This window comes from Ostrinia furnacalis, unplaced genomic scaffold (assembly GCF_004193835.3).
Source record: "Ostrinia furnacalis isolate ACB-3 unplaced genomic scaffold, ASM419383v2 OfSCF3063, whole genome shotgun sequence".
Lineage (NCBI taxonomy): Eukaryota > Metazoa > Arthropoda > Insecta > Lepidoptera > Crambidae > Ostrinia > Ostrinia furnacalis.
Genome location: NW_021133302.1, coordinates 153,318 through 168,657, shown reverse-complemented (window position 1 = coordinate 168,657; position 15,340 = coordinate 153,318). Strand labels below are relative to the sequence as shown.

The 15,340-nt window shown below is 35.5% G+C and overlaps 1 protein-coding gene across 1 annotated transcript in view; it reads right to left on the bottom strand.

Annotated features, from left to right (window-relative positions):
- Positions 1–9,061, bottom strand: part of sev (receptor protein-tyrosine kinase sevenless) — a 53,309-nt gene extending 44,248 nt beyond the window's left edge. Inside the window, exons 1-2 of the mRNA XM_028310729.1 lie at positions 8,685–9,061; positions 3,910–3,969 (exon numbers count right to left, since the gene is read on the bottom strand). Of these exons, the coding sequence (XP_028166530.1) occupies positions 3,910–3,969; positions 8,685–8,900 (276 nt within the window). The 5' untranslated portion in view covers positions 8,901–9,061. The remainder of the gene's footprint in view (positions 1–3,909; positions 3,970–8,684) is intronic.
- Between the last annotated feature and the right edge of the window lie 6,279 nt (positions 9,062–15,340).

Here is a 15,340-nt window from a genome sequence, read left to right as displayed (position 1 = left end):
TATTACCTACAAAATAAACCATAGTAATCAATAATTAAGCTTGACATCAGTGCATCTTTTTAACTATAAACTAGCATAGGAAAACTAGCTGTTATTTAAATTTTTCATGTGAATTTTCAGAACCACACAGTCAAAGTCATTATTTCAAAGACGAAGTAGAGCAGCACGTACATTTTGTACTTGAACTGGTGAATTTATAATTCATGTGTGAAATACGAGCATAATTTTTTCACTTCCAGTTTGTGATTGTCCACTTCCGAAGGCAGGGCAGCCAAGCGGCTCGCATCGCATTCCGGCACAACACAAGCCCTCACGGGGATTTTAAATGGTTGTGCGTTCATGTATGTCTACCTGTTTTATTTCGATCCGGATCATTTGTTTTATTGGATCGGTTATTGATGATATTTTACGTCGAATTACAGTATTATGTAAGTATGGGATTTGTTAGGTGTTTATTCAAAATCAAAATTATTTTATTCAATTTAGACCATTAGTGTTTAGACTAAATTGAACCAGACCATTAGTGTTAGTTAGTTAGGTAGATTTAGATGTGACCAAGTTAGATCAAGTGAAAGCAGCAATGGGAGACGGCTTATGTGACTGCACCAGACAGTCTGCCAATAGAGAGAGATGGAGGGAGATCGTGCGGAGAGTTGTATCCGCCTCTACAACCGATGTGAACAACGCCTCAACGTGACCACGACCGCTCTGCCAAGAGCGTAACGAATAAGAAGAAGAAGAAGAAGACCATTAGTGGCTCTTATGAGATAATTCTATAATAGCACTGTACTAAAATGGATTAGCGAGATAGACGGAGGAGAAGCCTTCTATTAAACTGTTACCTACCTACCACAAAAATGTAGTAGATGTAACTCTCGTGAGTGCATGGACAAAACATAGACATGACGTTATTACATTATCTAGTACGTGAAAAATAATCGGTAAAACAGATAAAATACATCTGATAGCGCTTTGAAAAGTTAAATAATAAATCTTTGGACAATTTCACACAGCGCCAGCTAGCCCCAAAGTAAGCAACTTAATGCTTGTGTTATGGGTGCTAGCTTAACGGATATACTACTTATATACTTTTTTTTTAAATACATAAATATTTTACATAGTCACACCCAGACCCGTCACAGAAATTAAAATTCATCATTTCAATTTCTGCCCGGCCGGGAATCGAACCCGGGACCTCTCGGCATAGTAGTCCGTTCTGAACCACTACACCAAAATATCTTTAGGTTAACGAACTTGCCTTATCAAGAGTTATTGGACCATTTAATATGGGTTTCCTGTGCTGCCAGCGCCGGCCACCCTTTACGCACAGCCTATAAAACGATAGAGTAAAATGAATGAACTCTAAAATAGATCTGGGGGAGCTGACTGGCAACTAGCAGCTTCCTTCCTGCGCGCGTCCGGCGTGGAGTCTCACGCGACCCGCGTCCGGGCGCCTCCGTGCTGGCCCATGGGACCACGCGCGGGCGCAGCCTCTGATGTCGATGACCATAGACTAGCTAGAATGCACTCGCTTTGAAAATGACCACAGCCAACAAATTCCAAGGAATAACAGCTACGAAAAGTTATTTATGTTAAATAAATAAAAACTTGAAAAAGCACTATGTACTCCATCTAAGGGTGTACGATTACCTATATGTGTGTCTGTATTACGGACAACGATTCCTTATAAGATAAAATAAAACGACCAATGAAATTGACAAAAATGAAAGAAACATAACCTTTAAGTATTTATTCCATTAATTAGGGAAAGGTTCAGAGAACACTGTTAAGTGTAAATGTTAACTATAAAACCAAAAGCTCAGGAAATAATAAAAAGCTCAACCAGGATAAACTGACGAAAAGTTTACATCGTAGATTAAGTGTAAACGATCTATTTAACGGAAAGTTGTGTTGTTGAAACCTGTGTAGAGCAAAGGTATAATGTTAACAACTTGAAAGATGCAAAAGCCCGCGGGTGTTAACTACCAGTCCCTTCGCTTGCAACGAGGTGCAACGTGTTGATAGACGTTACCAGAACATGTTACCAGAATTCCAGTACATTTCAATGCAAACCTGATATTTATAAATTGTTTTACAAGACACACAATCTTGTTGAGCTAGTAATTAAATGTTCACTTTGTAATTATTTATTATTGAATAGCTATCTCTACCCGTTGTTTTTAAAGTGTGCAACCTTTATCATCTCTAGTCTGTGTGGAATGCAAATTAAATTATCATTTCATAAGCGAACGCAGTCTAATTAATTTTAACATTTGTAACATTTCTGCAAAGTTAAGTCATTATAAATTATTGTTGCATATTATGAAGTTTTGTAAAGCTACAGTTATTATAACAATGCAAATGGTTTATGGCAGTATAAAAGTGAAGCATAACATAACAAATAATAATTTCATGGAAACAAGTCAATTGAGCTCATTTGCAACGCGGAGGGTGCGCGCCCCGGCTACCCACTTGACTGTTTTTGCGCCGCCGCCCGCGCCGCTTAAATTGGACCAAACTGATAATTTTGACATTAAACAGTAGTAACTGTCAAGCTTTGGCGGGAACATTACGTTTTATGTCAGTTTTTGTGCACCGAATGATGGATAACATGAGTTTGTGAGAACAAAACTTAACTCACTAAAACAAAACTTTGTGAAGCTAAGTTACAAGAAGGTATTGTTTTGAACAGCAGAAAATTATACGCTGGCTCCAACTTTTCAAACAGGTGTCATTGAGTGTCTGTTTACAAGTAGAGCAGGGTTTTAGACAAAAGAAAACTAAGTCTACGACTCGTTTTGTTTTGCCTACCTCAAACGGTCCTATTCTATTAGTGTCCATTCGTTACGGTCACAAACAAGCTCTTAGTTGACCTATATTGTAAGGACGTCATCTATCTGCATTACGAAACCTGTATCTCGTATAATGGTAGAGTGTTGAACCTTACAAAATAACTACTTATAACAGTAACTACAACTTATTTACAATTATCTAAATGTGCAGTTTATCGTTATGTAAATGTGCAGTTTTTGAAACAGTATTCATTTAATACATACGTATATCACGTTACGAGGTCATAGTTGAGCTGCGATTCAGTTATCTAAAAGTAATTATAAAACTTATTACCGTCAAATGTAATTATTTTCGTATGGCAACCATCTCATCTCACCCCGTAGCTGCGTAGTGACTCCGTTATTTTGTTAGTCCTCCACTAAAGTGTTGATTAATTAATTAAAAACAATTTCGACTAAGTAGGTATTCTTTTAACGACTTGCTATTAAAATAAATCGGTTCCGTAAATGTTGTTTATAATTTACAGATGCCTAGGCATGATTGCTGAAATGTCTGGAACACGATTAATATTTTTTTTTTACTTAGGTATTAATGATTAATTCTGAAAATGTCATTAGGAACAATGAAATAAAAACATGTTTTAAAGACATAACCAATTTATAACATACAATTTGAATGAAATTGCATGTTATCTAAGATTGAGTTTCCGTTACAAACAGAAGTTGTTAAATTTGGGTTAGCCAATAGCCAATAAAATATAAAACAAACTTGCGCTTATCTCGACTGGTTCGTTTTTATTATTTGTCGCGTATAAACGTTTTACGAGACAAAATACGGTTTTATTTTGTCACAATACAACCAATAATATATTACTAATTAGCCAACCGATATGATACCAATTAGAGTACAATCAAAAGTAATCAATTGCTTTACATGTAAATATTTACGATTTTATAAGAGTTAACAAATCTAGTATTTCTTGGTAACGTAGCGAGTAAGTAAGAGTAAGCTCCGGGACTATCTTTCAGGTACTAAAATGCTAGAACCTGATTACTTACATAAGTAAGAAATAATGGCATTAAAGTAGGTAACTTCATATGATTTCATTGTGCTTACCTGTTGGACACTGCATTCTGATCCACAGTTAACATCAAAATGGACGTCACCCGTTCGATTCTGTAAAAGAAACACATAATTTTAATGTAACATTTAGCTGTAACTTTTCCTAAGAAATGCAAAATAAAACAAAAAATAATGTAGAGTTCAATTATTATTGTAGTTAGTTTTCAGGGTGCAAGCCAGATTACAACTAAGGCCTTAGCCTTAGTTATAATCTGGCTTGCACCACCTTAACAAAACCTTAAACAAAACTCTGATGATTATTGTTACAATTTTTATTAATAAATTATATTATTATTTAAATAAGCGGAGGTAAATTATCTGACCTAACACTGTTTTAAAATCTATTATCATAGACCACACACAGTTATGTAATGTTATACAACAATGTCTATGATTTTTACCTGACTGTACGACAGAACTCAAGAGTTAACCTGTCACGGCGGATTCATAAAAAGGGAGAGATAGCCTAATAATTATGGGTCTTCAAAAAAGTAATCGAGGGCTAGTTTTTGTAACGGCCGAAGGATGTCCACCGGAGCCAGCGAGCTTCCGGCGTGACGGCGCGTGCGCATCGGAGCGTGAGCGGGTCCTACCTGCGATTAACCTCTGATTTGACATCGCACGTTCTGTGCTGCGTAGATTTATATGATACAATCAACAATTACATTAAAATACCTGTTAGGTGACTGGAATTTGACTATTACAAGTAGATAGGAAGTAAGGGAAATCTTATCCTACACGGAAAAAATGCCTCGTAGTGACTACTAAAACCAAAATTCTCGTGCTATAACAAGCACGTATACGTGACAGCTAGAAGAGAGAGAGTTTTATGCATGGACGAAAATCAGTTTTTGATAAATATTATGGTTGGTTAACAACACCGTAAAATAAAACATGCCTACAAGTAACAAGCATTTTCTATCAGTCAACCCTGATTAGAAGAGTTAGGCATAAGCGATAATCAAAGTTGGAGAATAAAGCTACCAAAGAAATTGCGTTTATTTTGAATATTATCAATTAAAATATCGACAAATTCCTATTTAAAATTGGAGATCGATAGGCTTCTTGTACCTTCTACGAGTAGGTAAAATACTAAAAGTATTTACTCCATAACTCAAGGGGTTGAAGACAATACAAACTCTATGTAAAAATCCTAGAAGTCTTATGGGATCATAATAGAATATTTTACTCTCTTATTAATGACATAAACCAACTCTTTTTGTAAATCAGGTGAAAAAAAGAGATCTCATAGGTATCAGTTTTTTGCAAGCGTGTGACCGGAACCGATCTGGTGGAGCGGTGGCTTCAGTAAGGCTTCGCAGCGAAACGCGATCCCGTGTGGTTTTTGCTTTGGGATTTTTTGGAAAAAGACTCATTCACGAATCAAACATGGGGTGTTTTGTAACATGAAACTATTGCAGTTAAGTTTGTTCTGTAAATAACGGTGTACGGTACTCAACGTACTTAACTGAATGAAAAGCTTTAATCTTGTAAATAAGATGCCGAGTTTCTTGGTTGCTTCATATCAGCGCTAGCCCACGTTTTTGTTACGAAGCAGTGGTAAAGTTAGTTAGGTAATGCTAAAAAGAGTTGATTTGTAAAAGTCTTGTTACTGAAAATAATGAATTTTAACTTAGTCCAAAGGACAGCACTTAGTTGAAAAGATCAAAATTGTGCTGTACAAGTAATAAATTTTATAAAATCCGATTTGTATGAAAATTAAAATAATTAAAATGGAGATATCAATTTTCTGACTTCACTATACCATTTATATGACCATGTTAACATGGGCTAGTGTCGGCTCATATACCCATTTACCTAACACCCTGTATAAGTTGAAAAGATCGTAATTAACATTATGAAAATGAAATGGCTGCAGGGTAGTAGAGTTCGCTTAATGATAAGACGTGTTAAGAGGACTAGCTTTACATGTTAGAATTCTATGTTCTATCCCAAGTAGCATTTTACTCCATTTAAGAGTTCAAATTTAGTTCCAATGTGTACTTAAAGCATTAGTACAGTTCACTCGTGATGTATAAGCTGTATTATTGCAATTAATTACACCTATACCTGTCTAAGGGACTTATAGGAGTGTAGACTAGTGTAGAGTTATACTTTTATACGATTGTTGGTGTTATAATACTCTAACAACTATCCTTTAGTCAGCCGTCTGACTAAGAGCATTATAGGAGGGTAGAGATACGGCAACCGCTGTTTAACGGCCTACTTGTACGATGTTATAGAGCTAGCATTTTAATAGAACACACGTGGTCATTTATAAAGCCAAAGGCTGTTATGTTTACTTGTTTTAGACTGTTATACAGCTAGTAGCTGTAGTAGGACTTGTTTGTGATAATTAAAATAACCTTTTTTTACTATCTGTACAAAAGTGTTTCAATGGTTCGCATGTGCACTGTAGGCTGTTAAAAGGACTATATGTGTTGTCCATTAACATCAATAGCAGTTTATTTGTCCACAAGTACTACTCTTATTTGCTTTAAGCTGAAAATGAATGTGAATGTGATATTCTATTACACTTTTCCCCAAGCCTGTTTTTAGTTGTATTTATGGTGGTTCTGTACATGATGCAGAGGAAAATATTATGCCTGAACCTGAAAGTTCCCTTCAAAATATACAGATATCAGAGTGTGATGATTGCAGTTCTAGTGATAGTGAATACAATTTTGATTTAGACAATTATTTAACCTTTAGCAAAAAAATAAGAACATGGGCTATTGAAAATCGTATTCCTCATTCCGCTTTGAATAAATTGTCAGGCATAATAAACGAATTTAAACCGGGAACACTACCGTCTGATGCTTTAGGTATTCATACTTGACTATTAGTACCTGGACTAGGCGATTTAACGGACATTAATAATTTTTATTGCGGATCTCTAAAATTTCAGTATTTGAAAGAATTAAAGATACACAATTGACCTGAACTAGGTGCATCTTAAAGCTGTACATAAGTTCACATTAGAATAGATTTATAGACATTAGCGCTGTAGTGGTACAAATGTGGAACTTCATATAGATAACAGCATTCTAACAGAACACATGTGAACCTAATATACGCTCACCGCATTAAATTGGAGTTATAACAGTTCACATAGCCGTATTTCATTTCCACCATTTTGTTCTACATAACCTAAAATATTTACCAAATAAATCTCCAAAATTAATGCAGATTTATCACAAAATTCGCAGATAGAGCAATTGAGTTTTGGTTTCATGTTATAATTAATTACCGTAATATAATTATAATGGCAATACAATATCAAAAACTGAAAATTGTAGATTTCCTCTCAGCCAGTTTTAAATATTTTAAAATGAATATCGCGTTTTTACAGAGGCGCGTAAATATTTTAGCTGTAAATATGTATACATTTCACGATAAAGTTGCATTCCCAATGGCATTAACATTATTAAGTATTTAAAACTCGTGTTATTATTTGCATAAATGATTATCCGCCCGAGTTGTTTCCCCTTGGCACTCACGTACAAATACCAAACTACATAATATTAAAATGTGGAAATAATTTAGGACACACGTGAACTTTAGGTAGCATTGAAATACTTTTGTCGGACTTTATAACTTTGAAAGCTGTGCATTTAGCCACTTGTTACTCTTTATTACACTCACGTACGTTGTATGGTTCACACTGCGTCCCATATAGTGCCGTAAGTCAGCCTTAAGTCCGATGTTACTACTTAAACTGCTATTATAATGCTATTATACTGCTAATGTACAGCCATAGTGAACTTAAGGCTGTCTAATTTGTGCCCAAACTGGTTCTATAAAAGCATTATAGCAAGCTATACAGTTCGTATACAGCTGACATACACAGCTTGTGGAGTACATGTGAACGACTAGACATACTATATAGAACCCCGAATGCTACTTGGGATATTCTTTTACTAGCCATCTAAAGCTCTTTTAAGAGCTAATTAATTCGAAGTACATACATTTATTATTTAATAAAGCCAGTCAAGATGTAAACAATCCGTATGTAGAATCAGGACCAAGGCCAGAGTTTGAGTGCCTAATCCAGCGAGTTGGCCGAAGTGTAGGGACGCTCTATATTTAGCGCCGCGTTCATTATAGTAGATCGCTAATTGTTCACAATTACTTAGATGTGCGTTGAACCTGCGCGAGCGCAAACAAACAATATGCGATCGTCTTCGCCCCCGCGTGAACAGTAATTCATTGACGGCTTTCTATCAATGACTGCATCTATTTCATTCGCGGTTTTCTATTATTGCTTGCGATATTATCGATAGGACAAAAGGTTATTGGATAAGTTATATGGCTTCTAGTTATTACTGAATGATTAATGGGTAATTTGGCGCAACGAGAAATCAAATGATAAACAAATATTTTACGACAGCTTCTCGCATTAGCCCATTACTGATTAAGATTACAAATAAATTACAACACCTACAAGACCATCTTGATTAAATATCAGACAATAAATGATTCACTGCAAAAAATGACCTAAGACCAGATTAGGTTTATTCGTGATGCATATAAACATTGCTCTTATCTGCAAAAGCCTGTTTTGGGTATACGAACACATTGAATATTCATGTTAATTTTAAGAAGAAAGTAAGTATTCTACTGAAAAATGTATAATAATATTGTAAAATACACATATTTGATTTGATTTATTGAAACCTTTAGCTTATACCAATACCAATACTTTATAAAATAGAATCAAGGGTAGGTTAGTCCTTAAAGTTATAATGAACTTATTTGGGAAATCGAACCTGGAAGGGACATTTTTCATTGCACCGAGCAACGGCTTCCGCTCCAAATTTCTCGGTGATGGAACTGTAATCGCAGCCAATTGGCCGAGCGGACAAAGCCAATCCGAGCAGCGACAACACTAGCCATTTGTGCCAATTCTGCGGCGCGCTCATTGTGCTCCTCCACCGACTCCACTCCTGCGCACTGTCATCCGACCACGAGAAACATATCCACATTCGCACTCCAATATCACATTATAATCAGTCTTGAAAAGAGATCTTGGGTCCTTTGATGTGTTTGTTTGTTTAATCAAAATGTTGAGTTTTCGCGCGTAACGGCATAACGTTCGTAGTCGAAAGCGCGGGCGAGGTGGGTGCGCGCACGCATCGAAAGCCGCTCGTGGACTGAATCGCGCGCATCCGCCCGTCTCCGCACGCGCTACGCGTCGCCCGCCGCGCTACGGTTGGGCGCTGCTACGGCTCTCTTACCTGTAGCCGTAACCAATAATTAATGGCAGATACGCCCATTTCATGAAACGACGCCCAGTACACTAATTTAAGTAAGATTTCATCAAGTGATTTATTGAATTTGAATCAGAATATTGGGACAAAAATCTCTGGCTTCAATTTCTTAGTGTGTTTTCATACTTTCACGCTATTTCAGAAAACAGCTTAGGCGTAGTTATTTCGAGGTATTAGTATTTAGTATTGAGATTCTCGTAGATGTCGTAGCAGATTTCAGCCTTAGTTAATTTAGCCTTAGTTAAAGCTGCATTGCGTATGTTTTATTCATTCAACTTAATAGGACAGTCTTAAACATAGGTAAGTATGCAGTGCAGTGATAAAAGGTGCCAAGAGGATTGGACCGATAACATTTCGCTCTTAAGCAAACCAAAATTAATCATTGAGACAATATTTTCTCGTTACGTTCTACTGCCGTTTGACCTTGTTGATCCTAATTCTGTGGTTTATGGCACATTGGTCATGGCGTGGTGGAGCAAGGACGATGCGCGGCTTCCAATTGATATAACGACACACCAAGTTGATTCCACTTCCCACGCTTAGTCCGCGGCATTCCGCTACAAACTCAACCCGATGACTTCATCTAGATACCAACTAGTTATTTTACTAGATTTTTAGGTAAATAATGCTCAGGCATACGTAAATGGACAACGGTAAGAATATAATTATATTGGTACCTACAAATTAATGCATCTGTGTTTTCAGCTCACAAAAGCTACATCTAGAAAAAATATCAATAATATTGTATCAATCAAGCTGACCATGATTTGTTGTTAAAATTGGGCATGATAAAAGGTATAATTTTTGCTAATAATATTAGATATTATTTTATATTCTTTTGGAAATTCAATAACAATTTCTATCTAATCACGGTTACGACCTTAAGACCGGACTATTTTATGAATAAGAATGAGAGATAACAAATTTAGAACCAGTAAACATCTAATTATACCTAACATAACTACAGTTTTAAATACAATCGTTTATTTCAACCAAAACACGTCCACTGCTCGACAAAACAGTAGCTAATTCTATTTTTACTGTAAACGTAAGCAAGATCATTAATTAACATATACCTACACATTATTTATTACTTACCTTCGTTATTTTAAATCCAGAACAGCGATACAGCTATCCAGCGAGATGGCATACTCAGCTGACAGAAAGTCTCGAAGTATAAACAGGCCTGTTCATCTCCGCGAGTTTACATCGAAAACAAAACACGCATGATGGCCCACCTACAGGATACTATTCGACAAGGACTCACATACGAGCGAACATTGACTCACGCACGCGTATTCTTGTGTATGATGGAAGAAAATAAAGAAACTGGTGTACTAAATACTGTGCAGTATTTAACTGCCTAAATAATAATAAAAACACAGAATGTACTTTTTTAAGTTGCCTCAAGACACTGAGAGGTAAATACGTAGTTAATATTATTCATGATAATAATTCATGCTAAATCATGTATTTCCTCCGCCATTTTCCGCAGTTTGGCACCTCACGTCACGTCACATCATTTTACCGAAGTCAGCCCTATAGCTTCGGCGCAGTGCCGATCACTGACGTTTGTCAACAAAATGGTGCTTGACTTTGAGACAGGCTAAATTACACCATATTGTTAATGACATTGAGCATACATTTTTTCAAATACCTTCGCGAAGTAAAACTTCTGTACGTAGTACTTATTATTATTCTGTGGTATAAACTCGACTCTATCTACAACAATTTACAAACCGATGTTGTTATACATTACTTTGTGTCAGGCGTTACCCTTCTTCCTTTCCTAATGTTTTACAGGTAATATGCATCGCTTAGTGACCACAAGATGCAAAAGAAATAATCAGGTATTATTAAAGATTTAATCTTGCCTTGTAAAAGACATAAACGCACCTGATATTGATTAAATGTAGTAATTAACTTTGTATTACATTCAAAGAAAGTTATGAAGAAAAATAATAAGTACATTATTATTTTAAGAATACATTAACTGAATTTCAGCTTTTCCAAAAAAAAGTGTAAGTAACCCGTTCCACGGGAACAGTAACTAGTAGTAGTCTCGTATTTTGTAATTACTAACTCTGATAGCTATAAAATTCTAAGATTTCAATTAAAGTCTGAACTTTGCTTTTTATCCTAAACGTAAAGCCGCCATTATTTCAGTAAATCTATATATATAAAAGAAAGTCGTGTTAGTTACTTCGCTTATAACTCAAGAACGGCTGAACCGATTTAGCTGAAAATTGTCAGGGAGGTAGTTTAGAGCCAGGAGAAGGACATAGGATACTTTTTATCCCGTTCGAAATAAAAAAGTCTGCTTATTTATTGACATTAAGGCGGAACAAAGTTCGCCGGGTCAGCTATCTATATATATAAAAGAAAGTCGTGTTAGTTACTTCGCTTATAACTCAAGAACGGCTGAACCGATTTAGCTGAAAATTGTCAGGGAGGTAGTTTAGAGCCAGGAGAAGGACACAGGATACTTTTTATCCCGTTCGAAATAAAAAAAAGTCTGCTTATTTATTGCCATTAAGGCGGAACAAAGTTCGCCGGGTCAGCTAGTTATAGAAAAAAATACAATAACTCAATGAGATACCATAGCTCCGCCATCTAGAGCGCACCATAGTGAATCATTGTGTCTGAATCTCCAGTTCAAAGCAAGCGTACTACACAATATTTATCAATAGGGCGCTACGAGTGAAGTAGACGTTAGGGAAAACTCTACTAGATGGCGCTACCAGTCAATCAGCAATAGCCATAGAGTCAACGAGCAATACTCTAATTTACTAAAATTGCCAATAATTATATCCACTCTACTAATTATTATCAATAAATAAATAGAAAGCATTTCATTAACCACACGTAAAACACTTATTTATACATCGCTTCCGTACTTCATTAGCACAGAAGGTTTATTATGTAGCTGATAAGATTAAAATATTTTTTACAAAAGACTGTAAAAATGTTAAATTTTATGCACTTAAAAAGTACCCAGTTTATTAACAGAAAGAAATTGTATAAACATAGCGCATAGGATTGGGAATGTTGTAATCAGGAGTAAGGTACTTTACAATCGTAAGTAGAGTTACACATTTTCAGCGTTTATTTACCCTAAGTTTGGCCAACTTTAATGTGACATCTTCTACTTCAAGTTTGAGGAGGTATGGTTGAAATGATATATCATCTAATAAAACCACTTTATGTACGTTAATGTACGTCTCTACGTAAACCATCATTATAAATATTGGCATATCACTTTACATGAAGTTTTCCTGGAGGAAAATAAGCTAAATTGCGTTATGAATGACACACAGTAGTTTCCACAACAATAATTGGCTACTTTGAGCCTAAATTCAAAGTAGTGAGGGTCGCAGGTCGCAAAGTAATTTGCACTATTCGTTTCTTAAATTGAGCTAAGCTGGACAGCACCTTAACCCTTTCACGCATATGGGACACATTTGTCCCCGCACAGTTTTTACGATTTACAGTAATACTGGTTAAGTTAAACCATTTGTAGTTTAATATTCTTAAATTTTATTATTACCTTTTATGATTATGCGCTAGAAATAACAAAAAACGCGATTCCTTGTGTAAAAAAATACTGGCACAAAATGTGAAAAAAATATTTGTTAGACGTCAAAATTAAAAAATATTTTAATATTGCTTAGCAGCTTTTTGGCCATTATTTTTCTTCCGATTTACATTCACTAATAAGTATAATTATCGATTTATTACATATTTTCGATTTTCTTCATATGCATAATGAATATTATGTAAAAATCTGTGTTGGGACACGGGTGTCCCTATGTGCGTCAAAGGCAACTTGGTTCTTACTAAGGATATTGTTTGCCTCGTTATAATTTGTATGTTTATATTGATGTTTTATTTATAATTCATACATTTTTTTGTAAATCATTTGTCTTCAAATCGATTTGAAGAAATTTCGCTCAGGAAAGACGAAATTTTAAAGTCACTGAACTGACAATAGTGACAACGAGGATGGTTTCCTCCTTGATGAAAGGGTGTCTAATGCTGGACAGAGGCTTCCCTGAGGATTTCCGCAACAATCGTTCCTGTGCTGCTCGTATACCTACATGAATGTATATGAGCAGCACAGGAACATGAGGCCTGCTACACTGTGTCTTACTATTCGTGGGCGCCCCTTGAGAAATTTTCTGCCCAAACGGCCATCACTTCTACGAGCTATGTGCCCTGCCCATTGCCGCAAAAGATTGGTAATTTTGCGGGCTATGTCTGTTACAATGAGTCTCCTGCGGACTTCCTCATCACCCTTTGGGTGACTTTGAGCCTTCTCATAAGGCCCATAGTGAAGGAACATGTCTCCATTCCGTGCGTCTTCGCCGCCAATCCAACATACATTGGTCAAAGACTTTCAGTCAAAGGTCTTGAGACCCTGCGGTATTTTGGATAAGAAGTCGCGAAGCCTCTCGGATGCTGTCCCCCCAAGTAAGATTCAACGATAGTAGTCACGGCACGGCTGAGACCTTGGAAGACCTAGAATCAATGCTCTATGGCCTCAGTTGAGGCTCTCAATAAATGGGATTTAAAATAAACATGGACAAGACGAAAAAATTACGTGAAATATCCGTGTTACACGCACTCCTCTGAACGCTGGAGACTCTACACTCAAAGTTGTTCTTCAAACAAACAGTCTAGTTGGGTAGGTCTCACTTCAAGAAAGAGGTCTATGATTAGATGAGGATCAAATATAAAAATACGTAAGATATGCTGCTATCTATTTTAAATTTCTTATTATAAATATTAAAAATAAGCTTATTGATTAAATTTGATGTGTATTTTTAGTGTGATTTGTATTTATTTTGCAATAAAAGCGTCGAAGTATTTTATTTTCAATATATGAGGCAATGTATACCTTAACGCATATTGGGACATATGTGTCCCCGACTGAAAAACACTGAAATACATAGCACTTATATTTTATGTACTACTTTTATGTTAAATTAGACTAAAATAAATAGATATATAACTAAAGAAAAAATAATTTTATGGTTTGGAATAGTTATAAGCGTGTAAGGGTTAAACAAAACACTATGCTATGATATCTTATAATAGTTATAATAGGGGCGATTTTACAACAAATAGAATATGTAGAGTCTGATGTGCTGCCGACTCTAATAGGATTAGTCGTTGTTGTAATATGATCCATTTCTTATCGATCGCTATAACTAAGTTGTTTTCTTTCTTCATTTGCTTATTGCTTGATTGGGCAATAAAATACGCAGGAGTGTTCACGAAAACAATTTTTGTAAAGGCAGATTATGTTTATTGTCGCTTTCCGCCTTTACTTTAGAAACATGCATATAGCGATAAATCCCTTTACTATTCTGACAGCTCGAGCTTTTCAGGATATCTAATTTTCAGCGAGAAAATCCTTAAAATAAAGAAAGTTTAGAATGAATTAGTATTTTCAAATGTCACCATTACATATGTATCAAATGTTTCCAATAGGTATCTAAAAGTGGATGCTATGATTAATATGGTATTTCCTACGCAATATTATTTTATAAAATGCTACTTGAAAAGACTGAATTAAAAATAATATTTAACATCTAGACCAAACCTAGATTGTTAACAGAAAACAAATTAAATTGGTTTACACTTTCATTACCTATGTAGATCCCCTTCTAATTAACGCAAGGTAAAGGTCACCTTTGTTTTGCAACAACAGAAACTTATTCAGCTTATTAGTTCAGTATAATTAAGAATTTTTCATTAACTAGTTCAAAATAAATATTTCCGGATCGTAGACTGTATTTTTAATAAAATCACTATTTTCTTTATAATACTTCCCTCTAATGAAAAAGGTTAGAAAATGCTACTTGATATGGAGTTGGTAGATAGGCTATTTTGTAACGGAACTTCCACCGTCAATGTCAAAGTAAGGTGAGCTCATGTAATATCGCGGTAAAAATTTTCATGTTACCTGCATTTGTATACTCTTCCCCCTAGCAGTCAATAAACTTTGGAAAATAAATAATTTCAGACTGTGTACTGTGTAACTTGGTACACATCCAAGTGTTGTTGTGTCAAGTGCCAAGCGGTCATCGTTTCAGGTTACCTAACGAATGCCTTCTGACGTTCGATTTAGTTTGATATGGGACCACCAGTAC